This window comes from Trachypithecus francoisi, unplaced genomic scaffold (assembly GCF_009764315.1).
Source record: "Trachypithecus francoisi isolate TF-2019V2 unplaced genomic scaffold, Tfra_2.0 Lachesis_group20, whole genome shotgun sequence".
Classification (NCBI taxonomy): Eukaryota; Metazoa; Chordata; class Mammalia; order Primates; family Cercopithecidae; genus Trachypithecus; species Trachypithecus francoisi.
Window position 1 is genome coordinate 7,636,365 of NW_022681466.1, and position 25,788 is coordinate 7,662,152.

Here is a 25,788-nt window from a genome sequence, read left to right on the forward strand (position 1 = left end):
AAATACTGCTAAGACTGTTTCTCTTCTTGGTTGCTGCCTCACCGCTTGTCCTGAAGCCCAGACCATTGATGTAACAAGGATTTTCTTTCTGAGGATACCATGTTTTATTTGTGATTCAAGCCTTTTTTTTTTTTTTTTTTTTGAAATGGAGTCTCGCTCTGTCGCCCAGACTGGAATGCAGTGGCACAAAATCGGCTCACTGCAACCTCCGCCTCCCGGGTTCACACCATTCTCCTGCCTCAGCCTCCCGAGTAGCTGGACTACAGGCACCTGCCACCATGCCTGGCTAATTTTTTGTATTTTTAACAGAGATGGGCTTTCACCGTGTTAGTCAGGATGGTCTCGATCTCCTGACCTCGTGATCCACCTGCCTCGGCCTCCCAAAGTGCTGGGATTACAGGCGCTGGCGACCGCGCCCGGCCCATGGCATATTTTTATTGCTCTGTTTTACCTACCATACATTGTCCTCTCAGATTAAAATAATAGTACCTTCAGTTAATAATACCTCGCATTTAGGAAGTTGCTTTCATCCCATGAGCTCAAAGCCCTCTACAAACATGACCTCATTCATTCTCCCAGGAGTGGGCAGTCCTAGGTTTCCCAGCTAGTCATCTCCAACCAGATTCTCAGAAGCCGAAATGTGGATTAAGCACTTCCACATCTCAGGACCACAAATCACAGGCTCTGTTGCTCTCCTTGTCTCTTCCTGAGTGACCTTAGGCCCACAGAAGATAACTAGAACGTGAGTCTCTGGCTTGGGGGCCTTGCCCTCCATGCCTCGCCCAGGTACCCACAGCTGGGCCCTGCAACTGTTAAACATTACATAAACTGGATAAACTGCCTTCACATCCAGGAAATAACAGGTTTGGCAATTTTGGACTCTTGCTTTCCTTGGGAACTTACTTTTGAATTAAGACCTACGGGCTCATAGGGGACATTCCACTACATCCAGAAATGTCTCTCCCCAGGGTAGACCCTCCTATTCGTGGCCCTGACATGTTTGACACCCACATGTACTTGTAAAAACCTGGAGCTCCACAGTGACAGTACTTCCTTCCTCTGGGCTGCTTGTGGCCTGAGCTCCCTGGCAATCTATGCTGCCAGCTGCTCACTTTTGTTTTCACCTTGCAATTACTGGATGGGAAGGCTGCAAGCTGTACTGGACTCTCCAGCCACACACCAGGTCCCAGCCCATGTGTACTTCAGGGCAATTCCCAGGAAAAAGCTGACTCCTACTCCTTCAAAACAAACAAATAAACAAAAAACGAACCAAATGGAATGAGCTCAATGTAGTACCTGAATTTGTTCATCAGTACAGAAACATTAACATTAGTTGTAATCTTCTTCTTCTTTGTAAACTTTAAAAATACATATTGTCAAGTTTTCTTAGATAGGGAGTTAAATCCAATGTAGGCAAAGTCAAGATAGAACCACGGCATGCTTTCTTATTATAAGCCTCCTTCTGTTCTGCAGACCTTTAGTTAAAATACACTCTGTAATTAGTAGTTCAGATCAAAAACTCACTAAGTTCTCCTGAAACAGAAACTCTTAGCAGCGAATCCCTAACAATATTTATCTTCCCAATCTCTTCTGCCTCTTCCCCAATCTGCTTAAACTCCTAGTTCTTTTCCTACCCCCACAATTCTCAAACACAGCCCTGAAGATCAAACCCTAATCCAAAAGATGGACGCTCAGCACATATAAACAAATTTGGGGCTGGGCATGGTGGCTTACACCTGTAATCCCGGCACTTTGGGAGGCTGAGGCAGGAGGATTACTTTAGTCCAGGAGTTCAAGACCAGCCTGGGCAACATAGTGAGATCTCATCTCTACTAAAAATTGAAAAATTAGTCAGGCATGGTGGTGTGTGCCTGTAGTCCCAGCTACTCAAGAGGCTGAGGCAAGAGGATCGCTTGAGGTTACAGTGAGCCATGATCATGTCACTCTAGCCCTATCTAACAACCACCACCAAATTTTGGGCTTTAAAGGGCTATGACTGAGAAACAGTATCTCTGTAGAAACACTCACTGTTTGTTATTGTTTGTTTTTATTTGGTGGAGATGGAGTCTGTGCTATGTTGCCCAAGCTAGTGTTGAACTCCTGGCCTCAAGTTATCCTCCTGTCTCGGCCTCCCAAAGCGCTGGGACTATAGGTGTAAGCCACCCCAACCCCAGACTCCACCCCTACTGCCACCCATTGTTTTTTTAAAAGGTGGTAGAAATTAAAGCTTCATCTTAGCTTTCGTGACAAGCCAGAGGGAAAAAAAAAGAAATTAAAGCTTCAGTTAGGTCAATCGATTTAACAAGAAAAAATTCTTGGCTTGGGATATTGGTCACTGAGGAAGTCTCACTTTTTTCCTTGCATATTTCCTTGCATATCATATTTATTGTACATAAATCTTGGCTTCCATCTTCAGAGAGCAAAGTCTTTGGTCTAAAAACTAAGAAAAGACTGCTCGATCCTTGCGGTGGGTAGTGATTAGAAGAGCGCAGGACGCGGGTTCTTAGGGTGCAAGTAACGTTCTGTTAATTGATCTGGGTGTTCACTTGGTGAAAAGTCTGGGAGCTGTACCTGTGACATCGCACTTTCCTAATGTACGTTATGTTTCAATAAAAGATTTTTTTGAAAAATTGGGCTGCTTGAAAGTTATTTTTAAAAATTACATGCTTTTGAGACTTGAGCAGCTGCAAAGGCTCTGTTTTCTATTTTGATCATTCTGTTTCTCGAGATGACCACATCTTTCAGAGGAAATGAGTCAAAGCCACTCTGTCTTGCTTTTCCAGCTGAGCATGTTCTGTTTCAATGAAGTAATGAATGAACTTGGCCGCACCACCCCCAAGCCTACAACAGCAAACAGAGGGCCCTCGGCCAATCAGCAGGCACTCCGGGTTTTCAAGTTGAGTTCAAACAGGACCAACGGAGGCCAATCAGCGCGCGCGGCCCCGCCCCGAACGCCCGGCCGTGACCAACCACGAGGCCGAATGGGCCAAAACACAGCGGCCGGCCAATGCTGGGGAGCCCCACGGCGCCGAGCTCCGCCAATGGGCGCGGCCGGGCGAAAAGAGAAACAGTGAGGGCCCCACAGGCCGCAGGATTCGAATCGAACGTCCTTACGGGAGCCGGGCGCTGGCGGAGCGGCGCCCCGGCCAATCAGCGGCGGTCCCCGAACGTTGGGCCGGCCCAGCCCCGCCCCGCGCTGTTGTTGTGGTGTCGGCCGGGCCGCGGGAGCCGAACCACAACATTCGCCGGGCGGGCGGCGGCGGAGCGGGCGGCGGAGCGGCGGCGGCGGTGAGCGCGAGCCCCGGAGCCCTGGGCGGCCGGCCTCCCGCGCCCGCGCAGCCCCGCGTCTGCGTCCGGCCGGAGCCGCCGGGCCCCGCGCCGCGCCATGTCGGTGAACATGGACGAGCTGCGGCACCAGGTCATGATCAACCAGTTCGTGCTGGCCGCGGGCTGCGCGGCCGACCAGGCGAAGCAGCTGCTGCAGGCCGCCCACTGGCAGTTCGAGGTGCGAACCTGGCTGCCGCGGGGCCGGGCCGCGGGGGTCGGGGACGCCGGGGGTCGGGGACGCCGGGCGGCGGCGGGGGCGGGGAGCGCTCCTGTTGTTGGCCCGGAAGGCGATCGGCGCCCGCTAGCGGGTCTTAAGCAGGACCGGGGCTTGGGCCGGGACTGGCTCCCCCTGCACGTGGGGCAGCCGAGGGTCGGGGGCCGCGGACCGGGCGCGGAGGCGGGGGGAGCCGGTGGGGGGCCCGGCCGCTGCGTTTCCTGCCTCCGCCGGGCCCGCGGTATCACTGCCCTGTTTGTCCGCAGACCGCGCTGAGCACGTTCTTCCAAGAAACCAACATTCCCAACAGCCACCACCACCACCAGATGGTAAGCGGCGGCGGGCAGGGGCGCGGGCCGGGGCCGCTGTCAGAGCGACGGTGACAGCCATGTTGCCGGGGAGCGCCGCGCCGCGAATGTAAACAAAGAGCCAAAATGTCTTCCAGGAAAGAGCAGCTCTCGGGCCGGCGCTGGCGCCTCCAACTTTGAGGCCCGCCTCCCGGGCTGCTGCTACTTGGCCTCGGGACTGGTGCCCGACACTGGTCCCTGGGGGGAAGGGGCGCCAAAGTTGGGGGTAGGAGGGAGGGGGAGAAGGCCGGGGGCCTGGCGAGGAGCTCAGGAGCTGGGGGACCCCAAAGCCATGGGATGAGGAGGGGATTCGGGTGATGCCCGGACGTCTGGGACACTGGGAAGCCCGCGCGAAGGGCCCAGGGAGGGCGCTGGGGGTGCTGGCGTTTATGGGGACCCTCTCGTGCTGTTGAGTGGTTTCCCCCCTCCCCCTCCACACACACACACCCAGCGCTACAGGGAACAGGAAAGGCATGAATCCACCCTGGCTCAGGAAGCCGAGCTCTAGCCACAAAGATCTGTTCACCCTTCCGAAGCCCAAGGGACTGGGAAGTTGGAAGGACATACATCCCCCAAGCCAGGAGGACACACAGATTTTGGCCCAAGATAAGACCAGGAGTGTGTCTTTAATTTCTGTGTTGAGCTCCACCAGCCCAGCACACAGAGAAGTGGTCCGGGTCTGGATTTGCTTTCTTTGTCATTCTGGCCCAGACCCGAGCCTTTGCCCTCCTGGCCATGGGGTACCCTGCTTTTTTAGAGACCCAGGACATCCCTCCTCTACCCTTCCCGCTAGTTACCTATTAGACCTGCTCGGGGAGGAGGGGCTGGGCTCAGCAATAGGGATCTTAAAACATTGTTCCCCAGGAGAGCTGTTGTGGCTTCTAGGTACATTTTTGGGATTTTTAACACTTGGTGCCCTTGCCTTTGGCTCTCTGTTTTCATCTAGTCACAGAGGACAAGTAGAGGGGTCTGTCTTGACCTTTTTAACTAGTTTTTCTCAGAATGGCTGATGCTGTATATAAATCAAGCAAAAATGGCATTTGAGTACGGTGGGAGTGTGGTACTGGCCACAGGGCTCTTGGAAACCCCAGAGGGTTTCATCTCCAGGAGACACCCTCCCCTGCACTTGACCATGAGAAGTGGCCAAGCGCCCGCCTGTGCTTGAGCCTCGAAGCTCCTTGCCATCTCCTGTCAGAGGATCCCTGAGGTGTCCTCTCACCAGCTGTGGCCATCTCAAAAAGCTCAGAACTTCCAGATACTACAGCCATTCTGAGGGGCTAAGAACAGGGAGGCTCCCCAGGAAGAGCTGGTTTGGCATCCTGTTTAGTTCCTATTGCCCCTCCTCTGCACATCCCAAGGAGATGGTAAGTCTCTTTTGAAGCATCCTTCAAGGAAGGCAGCAGGTTTTGTAACACACATAACCAGCGTGTCCATCAGTGCCCAAGTCTGAGTGCTTTAGCGGCACAGTGGAGGATACCATCCCTGCTCTCGAAAAGTTTGTGGTTTTTCTTTTTTTTTTTTCTACTTTTATTTTTGAGAAAGGCGGGGGCAGGAGAAGTCTCTCTATGTGGCCCGGGCTGGTCCCGAACTCCTGGCCTCAAGCTATCCTCCCACCTCAGCCTCCCAAAGTGCTGGGATTGTAGGAGTGAGCCACCACACCCAGCTGGCAATTTCTTTTCTTTTCTTTTTTTTTTTTTGCTCTGTCGCCCAGGCTGGGGTGCAGTGGCCGGATCTCAGCTCACTGCAAGCTCCACCTCCCGGGTTCCCGCCATTCTCCTGCCTCAGCCTCCCGAGTAGCTGGGACTACAGGCGCCCGCCACGTCGCCCGGCTAGTTTTTTGTATTTTTAGTAGAGACGGGGTTTCACCATGTTAGCCAGGATGGTCTCGATCTCCTGACCTCGTGATCCGCCCGTCTCGGCCTCCCAAAGTGCTGGGATTACAGGCTTGAGCCACCGCGCCCGGCCTTTTCTTTTCTTTTCTGTTTTCTTTTTCTTTTTTTTTTTGAGACGGAGTTTTACTCTTATTGACTAGGCTGGAGTACAGTGGTGTGATCTTGGCTCACTGCAACCTTCACCTCCCGGGTTCAAGCTATTCTCCTGCCTCAGCCTCCCAAGTAGCTGGGATTACAGGCACAAGCCACCACACCTGGCTAGTTTTGTATTTTTAGTAGAGATGGGGTTTCTCCATGTTGGTCAGGCTAGTCTCGAACTCCCAACCTCAGGTGGCCCGCCCGCCTCAGCCTCCCAAAGTGCAAGGATTACAGGCATGAGCCACCGCGCCTGGCCTGGCAGTTTCCTTTAGACAAAGTAAGTCAAAAGAAAAAGATTAAAAACAAAAAACAAAACGAAAAAACGCTAGAGACCAGTAACAGCAAAATGGCAAAACCAGAAGTCATGATAAATGATTGTCATGTACATTACTGTAGATTCCCATAGTTGGAACCTTCCCAGTTGATAAGGAGGGTTTGTTTCCCAGTTGGAAGTAGAGGAAGGCACCACAGACTTTAAGTGAGAGGACAAGGTGGGTGCAGGGGACACTGGGTTCTCTTGAGAACTGGCCCAGGGAGCGCATCTGGTTCAAAACTCCGATTTTACAAAAGCAGAGAGAAGCTCCAGAGCGGTTCAGGAACTTGCCCAAGCTCACACAGGCAGGCCAACACAGGCCTGCCAGCCATCATCCCTGCTGTTCTCTGGTGGCTGTTTGAAGAGACAGGCCTCGCTGGCTCAGGGAACTGGGGAAGTCGGTCACGATGCTGTGATGCAATTGGCCTCCACCCCCACCCTTCATTCATTGTTTCCTGCTGCCGAGAAGCCATCCCCAGAGGCTGGGGGGGCAGGGAGTAGTGGAGGGAGGAGGGGAAAGGTCTGGGTGGGGCCAGGCCTCTGCACTGAGTCCTTCAGCCTCCCCTGAGGGCCCCTAGAAAGGCAAGGGTCAGAACTCTCTTGGTGCCTTGGGTGCTGACATGGTGTGGGGCTCAATGGACAGGGTGTACGAGTGGCCCCCTTCAATGTAGCTTACATCCCCCCAAGCACAACCCCTGGTTTCTGGCTGTGAAAGCTCCCTCTATTTTTTTTTTTTTTTGAGATGGCGTTTTGCTCTGCCACCCAGGCTGGAGTGCAGTGACACGATCTGGGCTCACTACAACCTGCACCCCCCGGGTTCAAGTGATTCTCCTGCCTCAGCCTCCCAAGTAGCTGGGATTACAGACACCCATCACCACACCCAGCTAATTTTTGTATTTTTAATAGAGACGGGGTTTCACCATGTTGGTCAGGCTGGTCTTGAACTCCTGACCTCAGGTGATCCACCCACCTCAGCCTCCCAAAGTGCTGGGATTACAGGCGTGAGCCACTGTGCCTTGCCAAAGCTCCCTCTTTGAAGGTGAAGAGCCCTCAAGTCTTGTTCCCCCAACTCCTGTGCCTGGGGGAGAGGCCAGTGTTGCTAAAATTAGGAGAAATTCAAAGGAGGACTCCTGTGGCTTCCTGGGAAGGGAGAAAGCAGCTTTGAGGTCCCAGTCAGTTTTGTGTGGTCTTGTTCTCTGTGTTGCCTCTTGCCCATGCTGCTGGCGAGGTACTCCTGGATGGCACTCCAGCCCCTGCCTCCAGGGCAGTGGCAGAAGACAGCAGATGGGGGACTGTAGCTACCCCCAGGAAGAGGACTGAGGGGCTGGACAGACTGAGAAACTGCCAGCTTGCAGCCAACGGCAGGCCAGCTGTGTGTTCAGCCTGAGGCTACAGACACAGGACGTTGAAATCCCTGGTTTCTGTCCTCAGGGGGCCCAGATATAAAGGGGCTCTTGACTCTGTCTGTGCAGTGTGGCCCAGTAGATGTTAAGAACTTGGGCCTGCAGACTTGGGAGCTGGGGAGGTACGTCTTCTCAACTTGCCCTCTGTTGTGGGTGCATTTTCGGGCAAGTGACTTGACTTCTGGGCCTCAGTTTCCTAATTTGTCATAAAGAGGATAATTGAAGCCACAAAGTATCATTGTTAAAAGATAAGGGAGGCAAAGCCTTCAAGGCCTGGTGGCTGTCACCCTTAGTATATGGTGTGAACCCATCCACCAAGGTGGTTTAACTTTTCCAGAGTTGGCACAGGAGGGAGAGCCTCCCCGCTGGCCGCTCTCCCTTGCCCAGCAGCCTGGGAGCATCTGAGGGTGGCTGGTGGGGCAGCCAGCTGGTGTCCCTGGCCAGGGAAGGCGCGGAGCAGTGGTGTCCTGGGCTGCCCCTGCCCTCTCGCTTCAATCTGACACCTTAGCTCGTGGGTGCAATTAACCATTCACTGTGGATGCTCCTCGGGGTGTCACGTCCAGGCCTGGTGAAACACTGTTGGTTTGGATAAGGTTCTTGGGTTTTGTTTGTATTGGCTCGGGGAGAGGGCGCTTTTGTCCTATGGAAGCTGCTTGTGCAAAAATGAATGAAGCTGAAAAATGGGAGTAAAGGAGCGGCTGACCTGGGTAAGCCCCATCCAGTGGCTCGGGGACCCTCGAGGCAGCCTCCCCACACCCGTGTTCTCTCCCCACAGATGTGCACTCCCAGCAACACCCCTGCCACGCCGCCCAACTTCCCCGACGCGCTGGCCATGTTCTCCAAGCTCCGCGCCTCCGAGGGCCTGCAGAGCAGCAACAGCCCCATGACAGCAGCAGCCTGCTCCCCACCTGCAAACTTCAGCCCCTTCTGGGCCTCGTCCCCGCCCAGCCACCAGGCACCCTGGATCCCGCCCTCCTCCCCCACCACCTTCCAGCACCTCCACCGCCCACAGCCCACGTGGCCCCCAGGAGCACAGCAGGGGGCCACCCAGCAGAAAGCCATGGCGGCCATAGACGGCCAGAGATGAGACTGGACGCCGCCAGGCGCTGGGCTGGAGCTGGGGGCAGCCCGGGGTTGTGGAGACACAGGAGGGCCAGGGAGGGGGGAGCCGGGGAGGGCAGGGGGTTTCCCGAAGATCGCACTGGAAGATTTTATAAAAGAATTTTTGTGGGTGGGGGGGATAGTAAACTTCCTGGGCCACTTGGGTCCTTCAGGAGTTTTTCAGGCAAGTTTTTCCTCTGTTTTTAATATATAACTATAATATATATGAATATATAAATATAACTAATGTGCGTGAGAATGGGCCTGGCACACCTGGGGTGCTCGGGGCCAGGGCTGCCATACTGCAGAGCCGATGGAGTGATGTTGCGGGCACAAGGTGTCTCAGTTGCCTCGTTTAATAGCCATGCCTTCTGGAATCTGGAAGCGGACCCCACTCCCACAGTCACCGGGCAGCCACATAGCAGCTGCAGGTCCCAGGAGGGCCTGAAACCAAAGTTGTGGAAGGCCCTCTTGGTATCAGGGCTCTCTCTCCCCATGGCCTCTTCCCCACCTCTGATTGCTGGTTGTGGCCCCATAGCTCTTGTCACCTGGCTGATGTGGCACTGAGGAGCTGACTTAGGTGAAAGGTCAGGCTCTGCCCAGCAGGGGCCTTGACTGCCCTGGGTGCCCTGCCCCTCCCACTGCGCGTCCAGGTCCGAAGTGGAGAGCCTGCCTTTGGGTTTAGTTCCCAAGTCAGAATCCCATCTCACCAGGGTGAAATTTTAATTTAAAAACTTAAAAAGAGACTTTTCTAACTTCCCTGGTTTGCGGTGCTTTTATTTCCGTCGGTGGGAAAAGCAGACTCCTCAGAAGGGGTGGGTGGGGGTTCCTTGCCATTGGGCCGGTCTGGATGTCTTTTACTGGGGGGTGGTCACACCAGGGGCTCTTGACAGCATGGTCCAGGCTGGTGTGGGGATGGGGGAGGGGCCGGGGTCCATCCTGAGTTGCTGTGACCTTCCCTTCTTGGCCCCATCGGTGTAGCCCCCACCCACAGAGTCCTAGGGCGGAGCGCTGGAAGTCATTTCCATCTGCGGTGGGGAGAGCTTCCTTCTAGCTGGGGTCTCCTGATGGCCCCCATTCCCTCCCAGGTGGCATCTTCCAGCTGGGCTCATCTCTGATATTCCTCCCCTCAGCTTCCCAGGGCAGTATGTCTTTTTGGGTGGAGGCCATGACCCAAAGGTCAGTTAAGGCTGGCGGGTCCCCAGAGGGGCCTGCTTCCATTCCCCCTTCCCCACAGCCCCGTAGGCGTCAGCATGGGACACAGCTACCAGTTCCTGGCCTAGCAGCTCGTCCTCAGCTGGTCCTGAGGCGCGGGAGGTCAGCTGCGTGGGGAGCCTGTCCACCTGGCTAATGGGCGTGATGGCCGCATGGCTGGGATTCCTCCTCCAGCCCTGCCCTTCGCCGCCACACACTGTCCAGGCAGCCCCTTCCTGTCCTGTCCTCCCGCCTCGCCCTCTACTGGGGTCTGCGGGGCCCAAGTCCTGCTGGAACACAGGCAGGGCAAGGGTTCTGCAGGTTCAGGCCGGAAGTGAAGTGAAAGTCAAGAGGGGCCAGGCCCAGCACCCACCGCATCCTGCCTCCGGGCCTCCTCGGCCCCTCACACGGTGGGGCAGCCCCTCCTCCAATGGAGCGGAACGGTGGGCCCGCTGCCCCTCCACCCCTGCGTGTGACACGGACGGACTTAGAAGCTGGGTTCGTCCTTTCAGTTTTGTTTCCCGGTTGGAAACCCCTGAGACTCCTCCCCGTCCCTCCGCCCCTGCCCACCTGTGCTTTCCCAGGCTGGAAGGGGCAGCCCCTCTCAGCGCGTGGGTGGTTAGGCTGTGACGTCCCCAGGACCTGGGCCAGAGCCGGGGTCCACCCAGGTGTGGGCCATGCCCAGGTGTGGGAATGGTGGGGGGTTGGCCTGGCTGGTTTAGGGAATGTCGCTGCAGGCCCTTCTGTGGGTGTGGGGAAGGCCTGGGTGAGGAGGGCTGGGCTGCACCTCCCTGCCAAGCTGGTGAATTTGGCTTCTAGACCCGGAAACTGAGCCGACCTTCTGACATTTCACAGCCAGGGTGGGGCCGAGAGCAACAGGAGCCCAGCTGGAGCCGGGGAGGGGCGGCCCTGCCTCTACCTCCCGCCTGGGGAGAAAGGGGCTGGGGCCCAGGGGTGCCCGCCTGGGGCTCCGCTGTCTGAGCAGCTCCTCTCTTCTGTCCAGCTCTGAGCATGACATCATTACACGAAGACTCCCTGGGTCTCCGCAGAACAGGCCAGGAGGAAGCGCCCACCTGACCCAGCCAAGCCTGCCCCACTTTGCCCACGCCGGGGTCAGGGGCAGAAGCCTTTTTCTGGGCTGTTTGTCGCCACATTTTCCTTTCCTGTGTGATTTTGTCTCCTCACACCCCCAAAGCGGGCCTCTTGCCCCAGACATCCCTTTCCCATACTGGGGAGATGGGAACTGGGGGTGGGGGGAGCCCCGTTCTCAACTCTGAGCACTTCCTTTTCTCTAAGGGGGGAGCCTCTGAGGCAGAAAGGCTTTGGTGACTTCAGGGCTTTATAAACCTCAGGGTGGGGGGGCCACTCTCATCTACTGGGGGACCCCTAGAATCTGGCTGGAGTCCAAGCTCAGGAAGTCAGGGGACTCCTTGGTCTCAGGAGCTTCCAGTGGGTTGGAGCAGTGATGGGGGCTCGTCTCTAGCAGTTGCTGCACCGGCCAGAGCCCAGTCCCACCTGCACTCCTCTGTCCCCTCACCTGCCAAGACCTTTAGTGAGTCCCTTGCCTGCAAGTGTCGGAGCTGGGGCAGAGGGAAGCAAATCACGACAAGCGACAAGCGCTGGGCTCGCACCACCTCTCCACCCGCCACCTGGATGTCTTTTTCTAGGAGGGGAATGGGGAAACTGCATCCCAGCCACAGCAGCCCCTGGTCTGAGCTTTCAGGCCCCGGCTGTCTCTGCAGCAGCCCACTCTAGGGAGAGCAGCAGAGGGTGGCAAACACAAACCTGCCCAGCCAGCTGCAGGGGTTCGCCTCCAGCCATTGGCACTGCTGCCTGGAATCCCACGCCAGGGGTCAGGAACCACCCTGAGCCAGCAGCAAGAGCGCAGCAGGCAGCTGCCACCCTCACGCCCAGAGTGCTGGACACTGACAGCTCGGGCCCCAGCCCCCCAGGCTAGAAGGCAGAGCACCCCGGGTCTAGCCGAGGCCAGGAGAGAGCTGGTTGGGTGAGCGCTGGCCCAGCTGGTCCCAGGGCCAGGAGTCTCCCTGTCCCCAGTGCAGTGTCCAGCCCTCCCGAAGCCCTGGCGCCCTTGGAGAACGGAAGCTGAGGACTCACTTTCAGGCTACAAACCAGGCCTACTGTCCAAGAGAAGGTCTACTGAGTGGGCGGGCCTGGGGGGGGTCTGGAGGCACGTGGGGGGGGCTGCCTGGCCAGCAGCGGGTACTTCCCCTTCCCTCCATCTTCCTGAGCCAGGACTGTCAGAGAAGATTCGCCACACCTAAACTTCCTCCTGAACATTTATTTATACCTCCGCTCACTGAGCAGTGCTGGACCGCGGCCCCCGCGTGGGCTCCTCAAGCCCCTCCCCAGGAGGCATGTCCATGTGCCTCTCCAGCCCCCTGTTTGCCACCGCGGCAGAGCTGGGCGGGTGGGCTGTGTTCGGCTGGGAGAGACGGCCCTCGGAGGAAGGTCTGTCTGTCTGTTGACGTGAAGAAACTACAAGACAGAGGGGCTGAGGATGCTCAACACATTCCCCAAAACCACCAGGGGTCACCCCAGCCTGCCCAAAGCCCAGGGAGGTTGACAGCAGTTCTGTTCACCAGGCTGGGCTGACACAGGCTGGAAGGGAGCTGCTGGGGCCGGGGGGCCACGGTGCAAGCCCATCTGAGCTCCTAAGCAGTCATGAAGCACCCTTCATGATCTTTGTGAATGAAAAATAAGCAAACATGTCCTTCTGCAGGGCCCAAGAGCTGCCTCTTTGGTACTGTTTCCTGTTAATACAGACACTAGACATCCACACCAATAGGCACAGGAATTTTCCTGAGACTACCAGTGTCTCTCTCCTGCTTCCAGAGCATTTTCAGTGCCCTTAGAGTAGACACTGGGAGAAGTGAGCCAAGTATTCCCAAGAAAACAGAGTTCTGGGAGCCAGGGTGACAGTTCTGTGCTCACTGTCCACCACTGAGACCTGTCGTTCCCAGAACAGCCTCTGGGCCAGAGGGCTTGGCTTTGAACTCCAGCTCTGCCGCTTCCTGGCTGTGTGACCCAGAGCAAGGACCTTCACCTCCCTGTGCCTCAGTTTTCTCAGCTGTAAGTGGTGCTAACGATGGTCCCTACCTCTTAGTGCTGGTACGTGGATTAAAAGTGGTTCATCCGTGTAAAGCTCCTAAACTACCTGGCCTATGGGGGGCCCTAGATGATGGCGAGGTGCCGTGACCACCATAGCCACTTATTCTGTTGTGATTTCCTCCTCCCTCAGCCACATGCCCTCACTGAGGGCTGGAGTGATGCTGGAGAGCATCTAGCTGAGGGGCAGGGGAGGGTGGAGGCTCTGGGCGGGGGGTCCCTGAACCTCCCGCAGGCATTCACAAGGAATGTGGGTGCATACTGTTTTACAGGAGGAAGGTCGGCAGCTTTCATTAGATTCTCAGGGGGGCCCTAACTCTAAGCAGCAGTAACCCAGCACCCCCTTGATGACAGATGAGGAAACTGAGGTCTGGAGAGGGGACAGCCCTTGTCAAGAGTGACCTTGCCCAGGGTCATTTGGCAGTGATCCAGCCTCCTGGTTGCAGGGCCTTGTATGGCCCAGTACCTTGGGGTCCATAGCTCCCTGACCTTCAGGCCCAACTTAGCTCCTGGGGAGATCAAGGACCCAAGGGATCTTCCAGGCCAGGCGGCAGAGAGAGGTTCCTCCATGACAGGGTCAGGGGCCTCTTGGGGACCCAGGCACAGCCTGTGCCCAGAAGCCACCATGCAGAGCCCAGGCGCACAAGCTCCATGACAGCGCACGTGAGCAGGGCAAGGGCATGGACCTGGAGCCAGAGATGTGGGTGGCAACCCTGTCCCTATTTCATCTTCTGTGGAATGGGACAGTAACAGCACCTACCCACCTCCCAGAAGGGGCATGAATCAGTCACTCAGGGTTTCTCTTTTCCACACACAACTTTCTCTTTTCTACACCTCCTTCGGCTCCCAGGCCCTCCCCTCTCCAGGGAGATAAAGGTGTGGCCCTACATGGCAGGAAAGGGGGCTGGCAGGGCCAGTAGGGAGGCCTGGCAGGATGCCCCACCCAGAGGGAAGTTACCTGAGATGTTGCCAGCTGACATCTGGGCGCTCTGTGGCCGGGAGGGCAGGTGGCCATTGCCGCCGAGGGATGGCGGCCTGTGCACATGGGGCCTGGGCTGCTGGGACTTGCGCTTTGAGGTCCCTGAGCCTGATGGGGGCAGGAGGGAAGGGTCAGTGCTGAGGCAGCGGTGAGAGCTCTGTGGGAACCCCTGGGCGTGGGGAGAGGGCTGCAGGGCTGCTGGTCATGGCCAGCCTCCACGGAGTGGGGTCCTCGTCATTCTGAATTTGTGGCTACGCCCCAGAGAAGCAGTCTTCATTCATTCTCATGGCCACCCACCCACTCACACAGAGTCCCTGAGGACCTGCACACGGCAGCCCTGTGCCAGGTGAGGGGTGAGTTCTGACCTGGGGTTTCCAGGGCAGGAGGGGAAGCATCTAGAAAGGCGCATACACAGCTAAATGCATGATGGGAAGTGACCAACAGCAGGTTCCGGGTGTTGCCACAGGAGGCGGGCATTGGGAGGCTGAAGCAGTGGGGCTCAGCAGAGGGCACTGTGCTGAGTTTTGAAGGAAGAGGAGGCCCTGATGATATCGTGGACAGAGGCCAAGACAGGAGAGCCCAGCAGTGCAGCCGGGATGGAGGCTGGCAAGAAAACACGGGGCCACCCCATCCCAGCTGACGGCTGAGGCTGGACAGCTGTCCTCCACCTGTGAACATTTACCTGGTGGCTTCTCCAGAGACCTGAACATTTGGAGTGAGGGGAGGGGAGAAGGAAGACACCCAGGGTCCAGTGGCCCATAAAAGTGCCAGGCCCCACAATGGATGCACGCCCTGTTGGACCCGAGTGGGGCGCCTGGGGGCCTCTGGACTCCACTCACTGTCTTTGCTGAGGATGCCTGGCAGCCTTGTGTCCATCCGTCCCTTGTAAATGTGGCCATCCAGGCCCAAGATGTCCACCTCATCACGCTGTAGGAGTGGACAGATACCATCACCATTGTAGCGGCCACAGCCCCCTGGCCCCGGCCCCTCCACACAGGCCTGAGACACAGAGCACTGTGGTCTCAGAACTCTCCTGGGGGGCTCTGGGAGCCCCTTGGGGACCCGGGCATGGCCTGTGCCCAGAAGCCACCATGCAGAGCCCAGGCGCACGAGCTCCATGACAGCGCATATGAGCAGGGCAAGGGCATGGACCTGGAGCCAGAGATGTGGGTGGCAACCCTGTCCCTATTTCATCTTCTGTGGAATGGGACAGTAACAGCACCTACCCACCTCCCAGAAGGGGCACAAATCACTCAGTTACTCAGGGTTTCTCTTTTCCACACCCAGCTTTCTCTTTTCCACACCTCCTTCGGCTTTCTCTTCCCACCTCCACTAGGGTGGAGCGAGAAGGTAGAGGGAGGTGAAATGGTATCTGGGCCATGGTGGGAGGCCTGGGAGGCCGGAATGCTGCTGGGCAGGCAGGCAGCCGGGATAAATCTTTCTTTCAAGAAAAGGGTAAGAACCTGAGACTTTAACTGGGTCTGATTAAGGAATTGCCTCAAGGCAGAGGGCTGGCTGAGATGACTTCTGGTGGCTTTAGAGAATGACTGAGGAATCTGGAGCTGTGTCAGGGCCTCCCTCCCTGGTGGCTCCAGGCAGGGTCCTGACCTTCATGGCAATCTGGATCTCCTCGGTGGGATACAGGCCCCGGGGTGGGTGCTGCGGGCGGCTGCGGTGGTAGGGGTAGGTGAGGGTGTGGCTGCCCCCGCAGCGCCGGGGCACAGTGGAGTAGGTGTAATCGGCCATATCTGTCACCCTGTGATGAAGACAGGATGGAGTCATTGGGAGCAGACTGCCAGGGATGTGGTCTGGGACTCACCCACGATGGGGCTGACCAGAGGGAAGTGGGGCAGCTTGTCTTCAGGGGCTGCTGGGAGGCAGGGCAGCTGGGGCCCAGGAACAGGCGAGTGGGGGCAGAGCAGCCGTGAGGCCAGGGCACCCCAGTGACCGTGCACATGGGCAGGTGTGCACACACACCCACGCACTCACACACATACACATGTACTCATACACACAGGCTCACACACACATACACACAGGTCCTTACACACACATGTACATACAAAGATACGTACTCACGCGCATACTCATACACATGCACACACACATACACACACATACTCATACACACGTACCCATACATGCACACAAACACCCACACTCACACGCACTCATACACACCCTTACACTCATACACTGACACACCCATAGACACATGGCTTACACACATTACACACTGACACCCCTCACCCACACTTTCACACACACGCACTCCCTTTTCTTCCCCAGCAGTGGGGCAAGGCATTTGTCTGCACAGCCGTGCATGGGCAGAAGCCAAGCCTGGTCGCTGGGCGCCTGCTCCCCATGGCCTCGCCTGCCTCTCCTATACCGTTTATAGCAGGGGGAGCCCAGGCACTGGGCGTGCAGCAGCTCGCGGATTATCTGGCTGCTGGCCTTGGTGGAGCCCCCGAAGTGGATCTGCACCTTCTCGATGTTCATCAGCATCTTGGAGTGCATGGAGCGCAGGCGCCCCACGCTCTGCTCCATCTGCGCCAGGTCACCCCGAGGGAAGGCACTGCCCAGCTTGAGGCTGCAGGGTGTGAGCAGAACAGAGGGAGGGTTGGCCCATGGAGGGGGCCTTGACCTTGTGTAAGCCGAATACTTCAGTTCCGGGTCCCTTTTGTGCAGGACCCAGCTAGTCCCATGGGCTCTTGGCTGAGGGTGGGGGTCGCTGGGCAGCTTGACCCCTCAGCAGTAGCCCTTTCCACAGCATCTGAGGGCCAGACTTGCCGAGAAGGCTTTCCTCAGATGGAAAAGTGTTGGCCAGCCAAATGGACGAAAGCCCTGCTGCCTGCAAGTGGAGGAGCTGAGGGCAGCCCCGGGCCTTCCCATCTCGGCGCACCTGGCCCCGCATACCTGGAACCCATGGGGCTTCAAAGAGCAGCCTGAAGTCCTCTGAACTATGGACTCCCATCCTTAGGAGAAGGGGAGCAGCAGAGAGGCAGGCAGGAGCCGGAGGGAGCATGAGATGCCCGCCGCCAGCCTCCTTCGTTGGCTGAACCCACCCTCCGGCTGAGCTATGCCAGACCCTCCCCCGACCGCTCTAATCCCGGGGTTGCTGAGACAGCCAAAGGCTGGGGAAGAGGTCGAGAAGTAGAGGAGCTCTCAGAGGCAGCTGGTGACCTTGACAAAGTCCCACCGTAACTCCCAAAGGCAAGTGTGACTAGGTCTGCCTCCTACGCTCATGCCCTGAGAACTGCCAGGGAGCTAGTTCAGAAATTGGCCTGCGGCCCCCACTGTCCCACTCCAAGGAGGAGGCTCTCCACACTATACCACAGCGCTGCCTTCTGTCATATTCCGCCGGGCCCTCCGGAGTCACCCCTGTCCTCTGCCTTCCCCATCCAGAGCCCTGGCCCCAGACCCTGCTGTCCCATACTTGCGGCTATGCTGCCGGACCTGCTCCAGTTCAAACACCGTGTAGGGGCGGATGGAATGGTGGCCAGGTAGGCCTGGACCCGCGGGGGTCACGGGGATGGCGCTGAGCAGGGACAGAGGGAGAAGGGACAGGTCAGAGTGGGACAAGTCCCCTCCCCCAAATCCACCTGCCTAAAGAACCTTCCCACCGCCCCCCGCCTGCGAGGGAGCAAGGGCTGGAAGTAGACACATGAAAGAAAGGGAGAGGACAGGTGGACACAGGTGGAGAAGGGAGGAGACACAGCCCTGCCATGCGAGGCCATGTGCCAGTGGTGTGGGCACTCACTGTCCAGTCACAGGTGTCTCCAAGGGCCGGTCACATGAAAGGCAGTGGAAATGTGCCAGAAGCTGCCTGTTAGGATGGGACGTACACACAGGGTAAGTGCTCTGCCCAGAAGTCCCAGAAGGGCTTGCGACCCTGCAGGCCAGGCAGGCTGGAAGCTCAGCCCACCAGGGTGCAGATCTTGTCCCTGCTCCCGAGAATCCATCTGCTCCCACCTCCAGGCTCACATCCCAGACCTCCCTGCCCTAACCCAAAGCCAGCAGGCTTCCCTTGGGCCCCTGAGGGTGCTCTGTGCAAGTCTCGGGGGCCCCCTGGCGACCACGAATGGGAATCCTGGAATTCAAGCCTACCATGGGCCAGGTCCTACGGGCCAGGCCCCCAGGAGCTGTCTCAGCTCTGGGTATTGAGGACCTCTCCCTGTCCCAAAGGCCCAGCTTAGCTCAGCCAAACCCAGAGAGCCTTAAGCCTCCCCTCCTCCCTTTCTCTGCTGTAATACGAAGGGGCCTGAGCTAGAAGAGCGTTTCAAGCTCTTAAATTTCTGTCCCTCCAACCATGGGACAGTCCTGGGCAGGACCCGCTGTGCACTGGCAGGAGCTGTTTGTCTGGGGACCCCCAGCCCCCCTGCCCTCACCCTCCGAAGAGCGTGCCAGCCTCCTCCCCTGCCTCCCAGGTGTCACCTCCGCATGGCAGCCGCCTCGTCTGCCTGGTAGAGTGGGGGGCGCTCCCTGAGCTGCTGTCGCAGCGATTTCCACCGATCCTCCAGCAACTGCTTCACTGGGTCCAGCTCCAGGCGGTCCAGCTGTGGCAGGGAAAGGGGGCCCAGGGGACCTCTAAGGAAGCAGGTAGGGGGCTGACCCAGGAGAAGGTGGTGCTGTCCCAATCCTGGAGGCAGGGCCGTGGGATGGAGAGCCCCGCCATGCCCCTGTCTTACCTTGTTGTCCATCTCTGTGAGCAGCTTGTCCAGCATCTTCTGCCAGTCCTGCTCCTGCCCGCTCATCTTGGCCACCAGCTCCTGCATCATATGGTTCAGCTGCTCCGTGGTGGCATCAAACTGGATACGGCTCACTTTGGTGGCCAGAGCACTCTTGTCGGCTTTCTGCCCAGAGACAGACAGAGGTCCCCGCATCTGGGAGATGGCCATGGAGGGGCCCCATTCCTTGGGGGCGTCAACCCCTATCACCAGGCATGTTTCTGAGAGCCCACAGTCCTCTTGCCAGCTCCCCTCCACTCAGTCTCTCAAAGAACAGCCGGCGAGACCGCCCTGGGACACAGCATGGCTGCTGGGGCCTGGCACCCACCACATCAATCTCCATCTCCAGGTGCTCCCTGTTGGCCTTTTCCTTTTCGAGCTTCTCCAGACCCTGGTACAGCATCTGGGGAGGCCAAGTGAACAGAGGAAAAAAGAGCCAGCAGCTACGGGGCTGGGGCACCACACTGAGCCCCGGCCCTATCCCGGCCACCCTGTGGCCGCTCACAGCAATGTCCTTCTGTTTCTGCCGATGGTCCTCGATGAGGTTGCTGGTGGTGATGTTAAGCTTCTCGCAGTCGCCCTGTACCTGCAGGATGGCACTCTGCACGCGGCCCAGCAGCTCCTCGTCCTGCGGCAGGAGGGATGGGAAGGCTCTCGGAGGCTGCTGGCGCGATCCCACCCCCTGCTGCCTTCGTATTGCGCCCCCAGGTAAGTTGGCCCTTAAAACATCTCCAAGGCTTGGAGCGGTGGCTCGTGCCTGTAATCCTGGCACTTTGGGAAGCTGGGGCGAGGCAAGAGGATCACTTGAGCCCAGGAGTTCGAGAACAGCCTGGGCAACATAAGGAGACTCTGTCTCAAAAACAACAATGGAAAAGAATTTCCCACTAACAGTGCAGAAGGCCCTCTGCCTGTGTCCACCCCTACAGGACACAAGCGTCCGTCACCTACATCCCCACGGACTAGCCTCGGGACCCTGGCTTGCCAGTGGGGGGTGAGTAAAGGTGACAGAGGCTCAGGAGTGATGTGCTGTCCCGGGGCGCTTGAGAGCTGGGCTGTAGGCTTTATTCTCCCCTCTGCTCCTGGCCCAAATCTGAGTTCCTCAGCCCAAGAGGCAGGACCCAGGACTTCTGGCTGTGCCCACCCCCACCAGCGAGCCTGCCCTTCGGAGGGAAATTGAGAAGGGGTGGGAAGACCCGTGTGCCAGGGAGCCAACATCTCCTACAGTTGGGCCTGTGTTTCCAGGGCACGCGAAGGGCACTGATCTGTCCTCAGCCAGCATGTGCTGTCCCACCCCATCAAGCCAGCTCTTCTCCATGGTCTCCTGTGCCCAAAGCTAGTTCTGCTGCTACCCTTGCTGTGGACCTGCAGAAAGACCAGGGACTCCTCTGGGATCTGGCTAAAGGGCTCCACCACGGAGAGCTGACCTTGAGGCCCAAACACCCGCCCCACTTCCGTGGGTCTGCAGCAGGGTGACCCTCCCTTGTGGGGCCATGTCCAGTTGCAGCAGGAGAAAAGCGAGCAGAGCCCCACCTGTCTCTGAAGCTTGGCCTTCTTGGAGGGTCGGGAGACAACCAGGCTGTTGACCATGTTTTGGAGTTGCTCATAGCGCTGCACCAGCATGCTGACCTGATGGCCCACATCCAGGCTGCAGGCTGGACAGGTAGCCTCAGGGTCGATCTGGCCAGGAGCCAAGGTGTGGGCCTTGTGCGGGGCCATGCTCATGGACAGGAGTGTGGAGGAGGAGGTCAGCATGCTCTCAATGATCATCCTGAGCTTGTCCAACTGCATGCAGGAGAGATGGCAGCAGCAGGGCAGTGAGGCCAGTCATGGCCACGCTCTGCCCATGCTGGCACTGCTCCTAGCCTGTGTGCCTTTCCCTGTTGCGCCCTGGGCAGTGGCTGCATCCTCAGTGCTTCCCAGAGCATGTGCCATCATGGGCATCTATTCAGTAAACGGTGAGTAGAGAGAGTTCTCCGGGAGCACAGTGTCAACTCTGAGCCAAGCCCTTGCCAGAGGAGCTTTCTCCAGCCAGCCCACCGGCTTGGCTTAGCATGAGAATATCTCTTCTTTAGCTAAATCGTAAAGTGCTGCTGCCAGTTAGCTGGGCCATAAACATACAGAAGACCCTAATGACACACAGGCCCCGCCCCGGGCTCTGGGGCTGTGAGGGGTGGGCTTGCACATGCTACTGTTCACATGCCAGGGAGAACGGACATGCTCTGTCCACCTAGCATGTAAATAACTCACGATACAGGAACGTGGCAGGTGCTGACACTACTCCTAGGCCTCTCCTGGGCTGGGCGGTGCTCTTGCCCTGGAAGGGGTTTGCACCAGTGTTCTCCTCTGCATCCCGTGGGTCCCATTCGTCACCCCAAATGAGGGTTCCCAGGTAGACAGCTGATCCAAGGGCAGCCGGTCCCTCAACTGGCCAAAGACCTCTGACATGTTGCTGGGCTCAAAAAGAGAGGCTGGGCCAACCTAGGCTCCTCTCTTAGGAGTGGGTAATGGAGCAGAAAGGACTCTGCAGGGCTGGGGCAGCCACTGTGGAGCACGAAGGAGAGCAAGGTGGATTGAGAGTGGAATGGGAGAGAGACGTGGGGGCTCAGAGGATGGGTAAGGAGAGGGACATGGGTACCCACAAAAGCAGATGCAGAGGGACAGGCAGACATGCCCTTCCCCCATGGCCTGGAGGTTCCCTTTTCCTCCACTCCCTACAGCTGCACATCCCCAGGGCAGCACCCTCTTGTGTAGGCTCACAGAGATGCTGCCACTTACAACCAGAAGAGCCTGCCCGGAGGCAGGCACCTTTGAGGGCCCCGGATGCAGAGGGACCGGCCAGTTCTCTCTGGAAAAGTGGAAGAATGGTGTGAACCCAGGAGGTGGAGCTTGCAGTGAGCCAAGATCGAGTCACTGCATTCCAGTCTGAGTGACACAGTGAGACTCCGTCTCAAAAAAAAAACAACTTCTACATGAATGTACATAGCAGCATTATTCATAATAGCCAAAGGATGGAAACAACCCAGAAGTCTTTCAACTGATGACTAGATAAACAAATTATGGCATAGACACAGAATGGAATGCTATGAAGCCATAAAAAAGAATGGAGTATTGACACATGCTACAACATGGATGAGCCTTGAAAACATCATGCTAAGTGCAAGAAGCCAGATACAAAAGTCGTATGTTGTATGATTCCATTTATATGAAATGTCCAGAATAGACAAATGCATACTGGCAGAAAGCAGATTCGTGGTTGTCAGGGGCTGAGGGATAGAAGGGCATGGGGAGAGAGTGCTAAGAGTCACAGGGTTTCTTTCTGGGGTGATTAAATGTTTTGGAATTAGATTGTGGTGATAGCTGCACAACTTTGTGAATGTACTAAAAACTACCTTATTCCATTTAAAAGGGTGAATGTATTGATATATGAATTATATCATAAAGAAGATAGGCAAAGATCGTGACCAGCTTGGCCAACATGGTGAAACCCCGTCTCTACCAAAAATACAAAAATTAGCTGAGCATGGTAGCACATGCCTGTAGTCCTGGCTACTCAGGACACTTAGGCAGTAGAATCGCTTGAACCTGGGAGGCGGAGGTTGCAGTGAGCCAAGATTGTGACACTGCACTCCAGCCTGGATGACAAGAGTGAAATTCCGTCTCAAAAAAAAAAAAAAGAAAGTTAGGGAAAGATCGAATGGGAGGTAGACAGGTGTTGTAAGGGTTCCTTTCCCTTGCCACTTGCCCCTGTGGACTCAGAGCTGGCTTTGGATAAGGAGGGATCTGGATCCTGGACACATTCACCACCGCCCCCCCACCCCCTGCCCACACACCCCCCCCACACACACACACGGGACGGGAGGGACCTGGTTTTTGATGAGAGGTGGGAGGGCAGGGACAAGCCAGCTCTGAGAAGGGCCCTTGGTACCTGGAGCTGAAGAGTGGGGAATCCTCACCTGGTCCTGCAGGTAAAGGGAGGCTTCGGAGACAGAATTCTCCATGGCAGCCTTGCCCCTGTCTTGGCTCTCCCTCAACTCGGCCAGCTCCTTCTCAATGTCAGCCACGGTGACTCTGTGGTGCACGATAAGAGACTGCCAGACTCCACAGTCAGGCCAGAGACCCGAGCCCACCCATGCAGAGCCTGGGCCACCAGGGACGCAGGGGGATGCAGACACAGCTGGAGGTCTCTCACCCTCCACCCCCCTCCACTGGATTTTGTCTAGGGAGTCCCGGGCTCTGCCTGTGTCCTGGGAGGCTTCTGGGCGGTGGGACTGGGCACTGCAAAGAGAGAGCTCAGAGGGGTCATCAGAAGTGGTCTCCTTCAGCCTCCGAGTGGGGACAGAGTCTAAGAAGCTTATTTTTGCTTTTCCAAGACCTGGTCCCGAGTTGTTTTGGGAACCTGGGGAGCTTCTACCAGTTCCTTGAACTAGACATGGACAATCTGAAGAGCAGACACAATCCAGGCCAAAGACAGTGGCCCATTCAGGGGCAGGAGGGAGCCACTGGCCACCATCATCTCCTTGGCTGAGATTCACAATTCCAGGGGACCAGCTGCTCTTAGCTGGGGTATTTTACCTGAGGACACCCAGCTGTAATCTCAGCTCTCCAGCTTTCAGTTCCTTCCCTGCTTCTTGATTCCCTTCCCCCTCCAGGATCCTTTGCAGCCTTTCCACCTACAAACCCAGTGAATGAGGAGGGTCAGGCAGGCCTGAGCTCCCGCTTCCCAAGTGTGCCCTTGCAGCTCATGCCAGCCCTCCCCATTCCCTCTACTAACCTAACCCTCTCCGACAAAAGCCAGGAGCCCTTGTGGACATCCATCCGCCCATTCATCCATCCCATGGATGTAGAAAGCTGGCATTAAGAGGATGACTGGGCCAGGCACGATGGCTCACGCCTGTAATCCCAGCACTTTGAGAGGCTGAGGTGGGCAGATCACCTGAGGTCAGGAGTTCAAGACCAGCCTTGCCAACAAGGGGAACCCCGTCTCTACTAAAAAATACAAAAATTAGCCGGGTGTGGTAGCTGGCGCCTGTAATACCAGCTACTCAGGAGGCTGAGACATGAGAATCATTTGAATCCAGGAGGCAGAGGTTGCAGTGAGGTGAGATCGCGCCACAGCACTCCAGCCTGGGCAACAGAGCAAGAATCAGTCTTACAAAAAAAAACAAACAAACAAAGGCGGGGTGCAGTGGCTCACGCCTGTAATCCCAGCACTTTGGGAGGCCAAGGCGGGCAGATCATGAGGTCAGGAGATCGAGACCATCCTGGCTAACACGGTGAAACCCCATCTCTACTAAAAATACAAAAAATTAGCCGGGTGTGGTGGCGGGCACCTGTAGTCCCAGCTGCTCAGGAGGCTGAGGCAGGAGAATGGTGTGAACCTGGGGGGCGGAGCTTGCGGTGAGCTGAGATCGCGCCACCGCACTCCAGTCTGGGCAACAAAGCGAGAAAAAAAAAAAAGAATGACTGGGCCGGGCATGGTGGGTCACACCTGTAATCCCAGCACTTTGGGAGGCTGAGGTGGGAGGATCACCTGAGGTCAGGAGTTCCAGACAAGCCTGACCAACATGGTGAAACCTGTCTCTACTAAAAATACAAAAATTAGCTGGGCATGAACACACATGCCTGTAATCCCAGCTACTTGGGAGGCTGAGGCATGAGAATAGCTTGAGCCCAGAGGGCAGAGGTTGCAATAAGCCGAGATCACATCATTGCACTCTAGCCTGGGCAACAGGGCGAGACTCCGTCTCAATTAAAAAAAAAAAAAAAAAGGAGAATGTCTGAAGGGATCTGGCAGTCCCTTGCAATGACCTCTGGCCCCAGAAAATCTCACAAACTGGACTCCAAGGCTGCCACAGATAATGAAAAGAGCAAAGTCATCATTATTTGGCTCAGCTGAATCATAATAGCTTTGAGCATCAGTTTAAAAAAAATTTTTTTTTGGAGACAAGGTCTTGCCCTCTCACTCAGCCTAGAGTGCTGTGGCGTGATCATAGCTTACTGCAGCCTCAAACTCAGGCTCAAGTGATCCTCCTGCCTCAGCCTCCCAAGTAGCTGAGACTACAGGCATGTACCACCATGTCTGGCTAATTTTTAAATTTTTGGTAGAGATAAGACCTTGCTATGTTGCCCAGGCTAGTCTCGAGCTCCTGGGCTCAAGTGATCCTCCTGCCTTGGCCTCCCAAAGTGCTGGGATTATAGGCATGAGCCACCGCGCCCAGCCTGAGCATCAGGTTTTAGATCCAGGAAATGACCAGGATGATACCCAAGGTGCATTTCCTATCTGATAGGATTGCAAAGATCCAATTAGATAATAATGTAAGAGAAAGGACTATTTAATCCATAAAATACAAATGGAAAGTGCTATTACTATCATTAAAAGACACAGTGGGGGCTGGGCGCGGTGGCTCACGCCTGTAATCCCAGCACTTTGGGAGGCCAAGGTGGGCGGATCATCTGAGGTCGGGAGTTCAAGACCAGCCTGACCAACATGGAGAAACCCCATCTCTACTAATAATACAAATAATAATACAAAATTAGCTGGGCATGGTGGCACATGCCTGTAATCCCAGCTACTCGAGAGGCTGAGGCATGAGAATCGCTTGAACCCGGGAGGTGGAGGTTGTGGTGCGCCAAGGTGGTGCCACTGCGCTCCAACCAGGGCGATGAGTGAAACTCCATCCCAAAAAAAAAAAAAGACAAAATGGGTTGACTCGTCCTTACTTTTGCTTTTTCCTGCCGAACTTCTTTGGCTAGTGTCTTTACAGTCTTCAGCTGCTCCTGCAGTTCAGAAGGTACAGTCCTTTTGACTATGGAAAGCAGAGGCCTTATGATCAGAGGGGTTAGATCTCTGGTGGGCTCCCAATCTCCATTTCCAGCCCCTGCAACACTGAAGCTACCCTAGAGGACAGCAGGACCTATCACTGTATCCTGGTGACTGGGAAAGGCGGGTGGGAGGAAGGAAGAGAGAGCTGTCCTTAGCCCATGAAACATCCACCTAATGCCTGACATCCTAAAGGGCTCTGGGACA

General features: G+C 56.6%; 2 protein-coding genes across 4 annotated transcripts in view; one reads left to right on the forward strand and one right to left on the reverse strand.

Moving 5' to 3' along the window:
* Positions 1–3,090: 3,090 nt before the first annotated feature.
* Positions 3,091–9,494, forward strand: UBALD2 (UBA like domain containing 2). The gene is made up of 3 exons (XM_033182279.1): positions 3,091–3,505; positions 3,808–3,870; positions 8,410–9,494. Exons 1-3 carry the CDS (start codon positions 3,386–3,388, stop codon positions 8,719–8,721), a joined length of 495 nt encoding a protein of 164 aa, XP_033038170.1. The 5' UTR covers positions 3,091–3,385; the 3' UTR covers positions 8,722–9,494.
* A 5-nt stretch (positions 9,495–9,499) lies between these two features.
* Positions 9,500–25,788, reverse strand: part of QRICH2 (glutamine rich 2) — a 34,673-nt gene continuing 18,384 nt past the window's right edge. The window contains exons 6-20 of one of the 3 annotated variants that reach the window (XM_033182276.1): positions 25,482–25,567; positions 23,334–23,431; positions 22,715–22,829; positions 20,292–20,543; positions 19,267–19,389; positions 19,090–19,164; positions 18,723–18,887; positions 18,469–18,590; positions 17,795–17,860; positions 17,471–17,572; positions 16,424–16,624; positions 15,643–15,790; positions 14,874–14,961; positions 14,014–14,142; positions 9,500–9,639 (exon numbers count right to left, since the gene is read on the reverse strand). In XM_033182276.1, coding sequence (XP_033038167.1) covers positions 9,593–9,639; positions 14,014–14,142; positions 14,874–14,961; positions 15,643–15,790; positions 16,424–16,624; positions 17,471–17,572; positions 17,795–17,860; positions 18,469–18,590; positions 18,723–18,887; positions 19,090–19,164; positions 19,267–19,389; positions 20,292–20,543; positions 22,715–22,829; positions 23,334–23,431; positions 25,482–25,567 — 1,817 coding nt within the window. In that variant the 3' untranslated portion in view covers positions 9,500–9,592. The other 2 variants (XM_033182275.1, XM_033182278.1) reach the window with 2 other exon arrangements.

Bases quoted from the DNA above. Each gene is read 5' to 3' on its own strand.
- UBALD2 (XM_033182279.1), top strand. From the start codon at position 3,386: ATGTCGGTGAACATGGACGAGCTGCGGCACCAGGTCATGATCAACCAG. The intron at 3,506-3,807 runs GTGCGAACCTGG...GTTTGTCCGCAG, and splicing joins CCGCCCACTGGCAGTTCGAG to ACCGCGCTGAGCACGTTCTT. The intron at 3,871-8,409 runs GTAAGCGGCGGC...CTCTCCCCACAG, and splicing joins GCCACCACCACCACCAGATG to ATGTGCACTCCCAGCAACAC.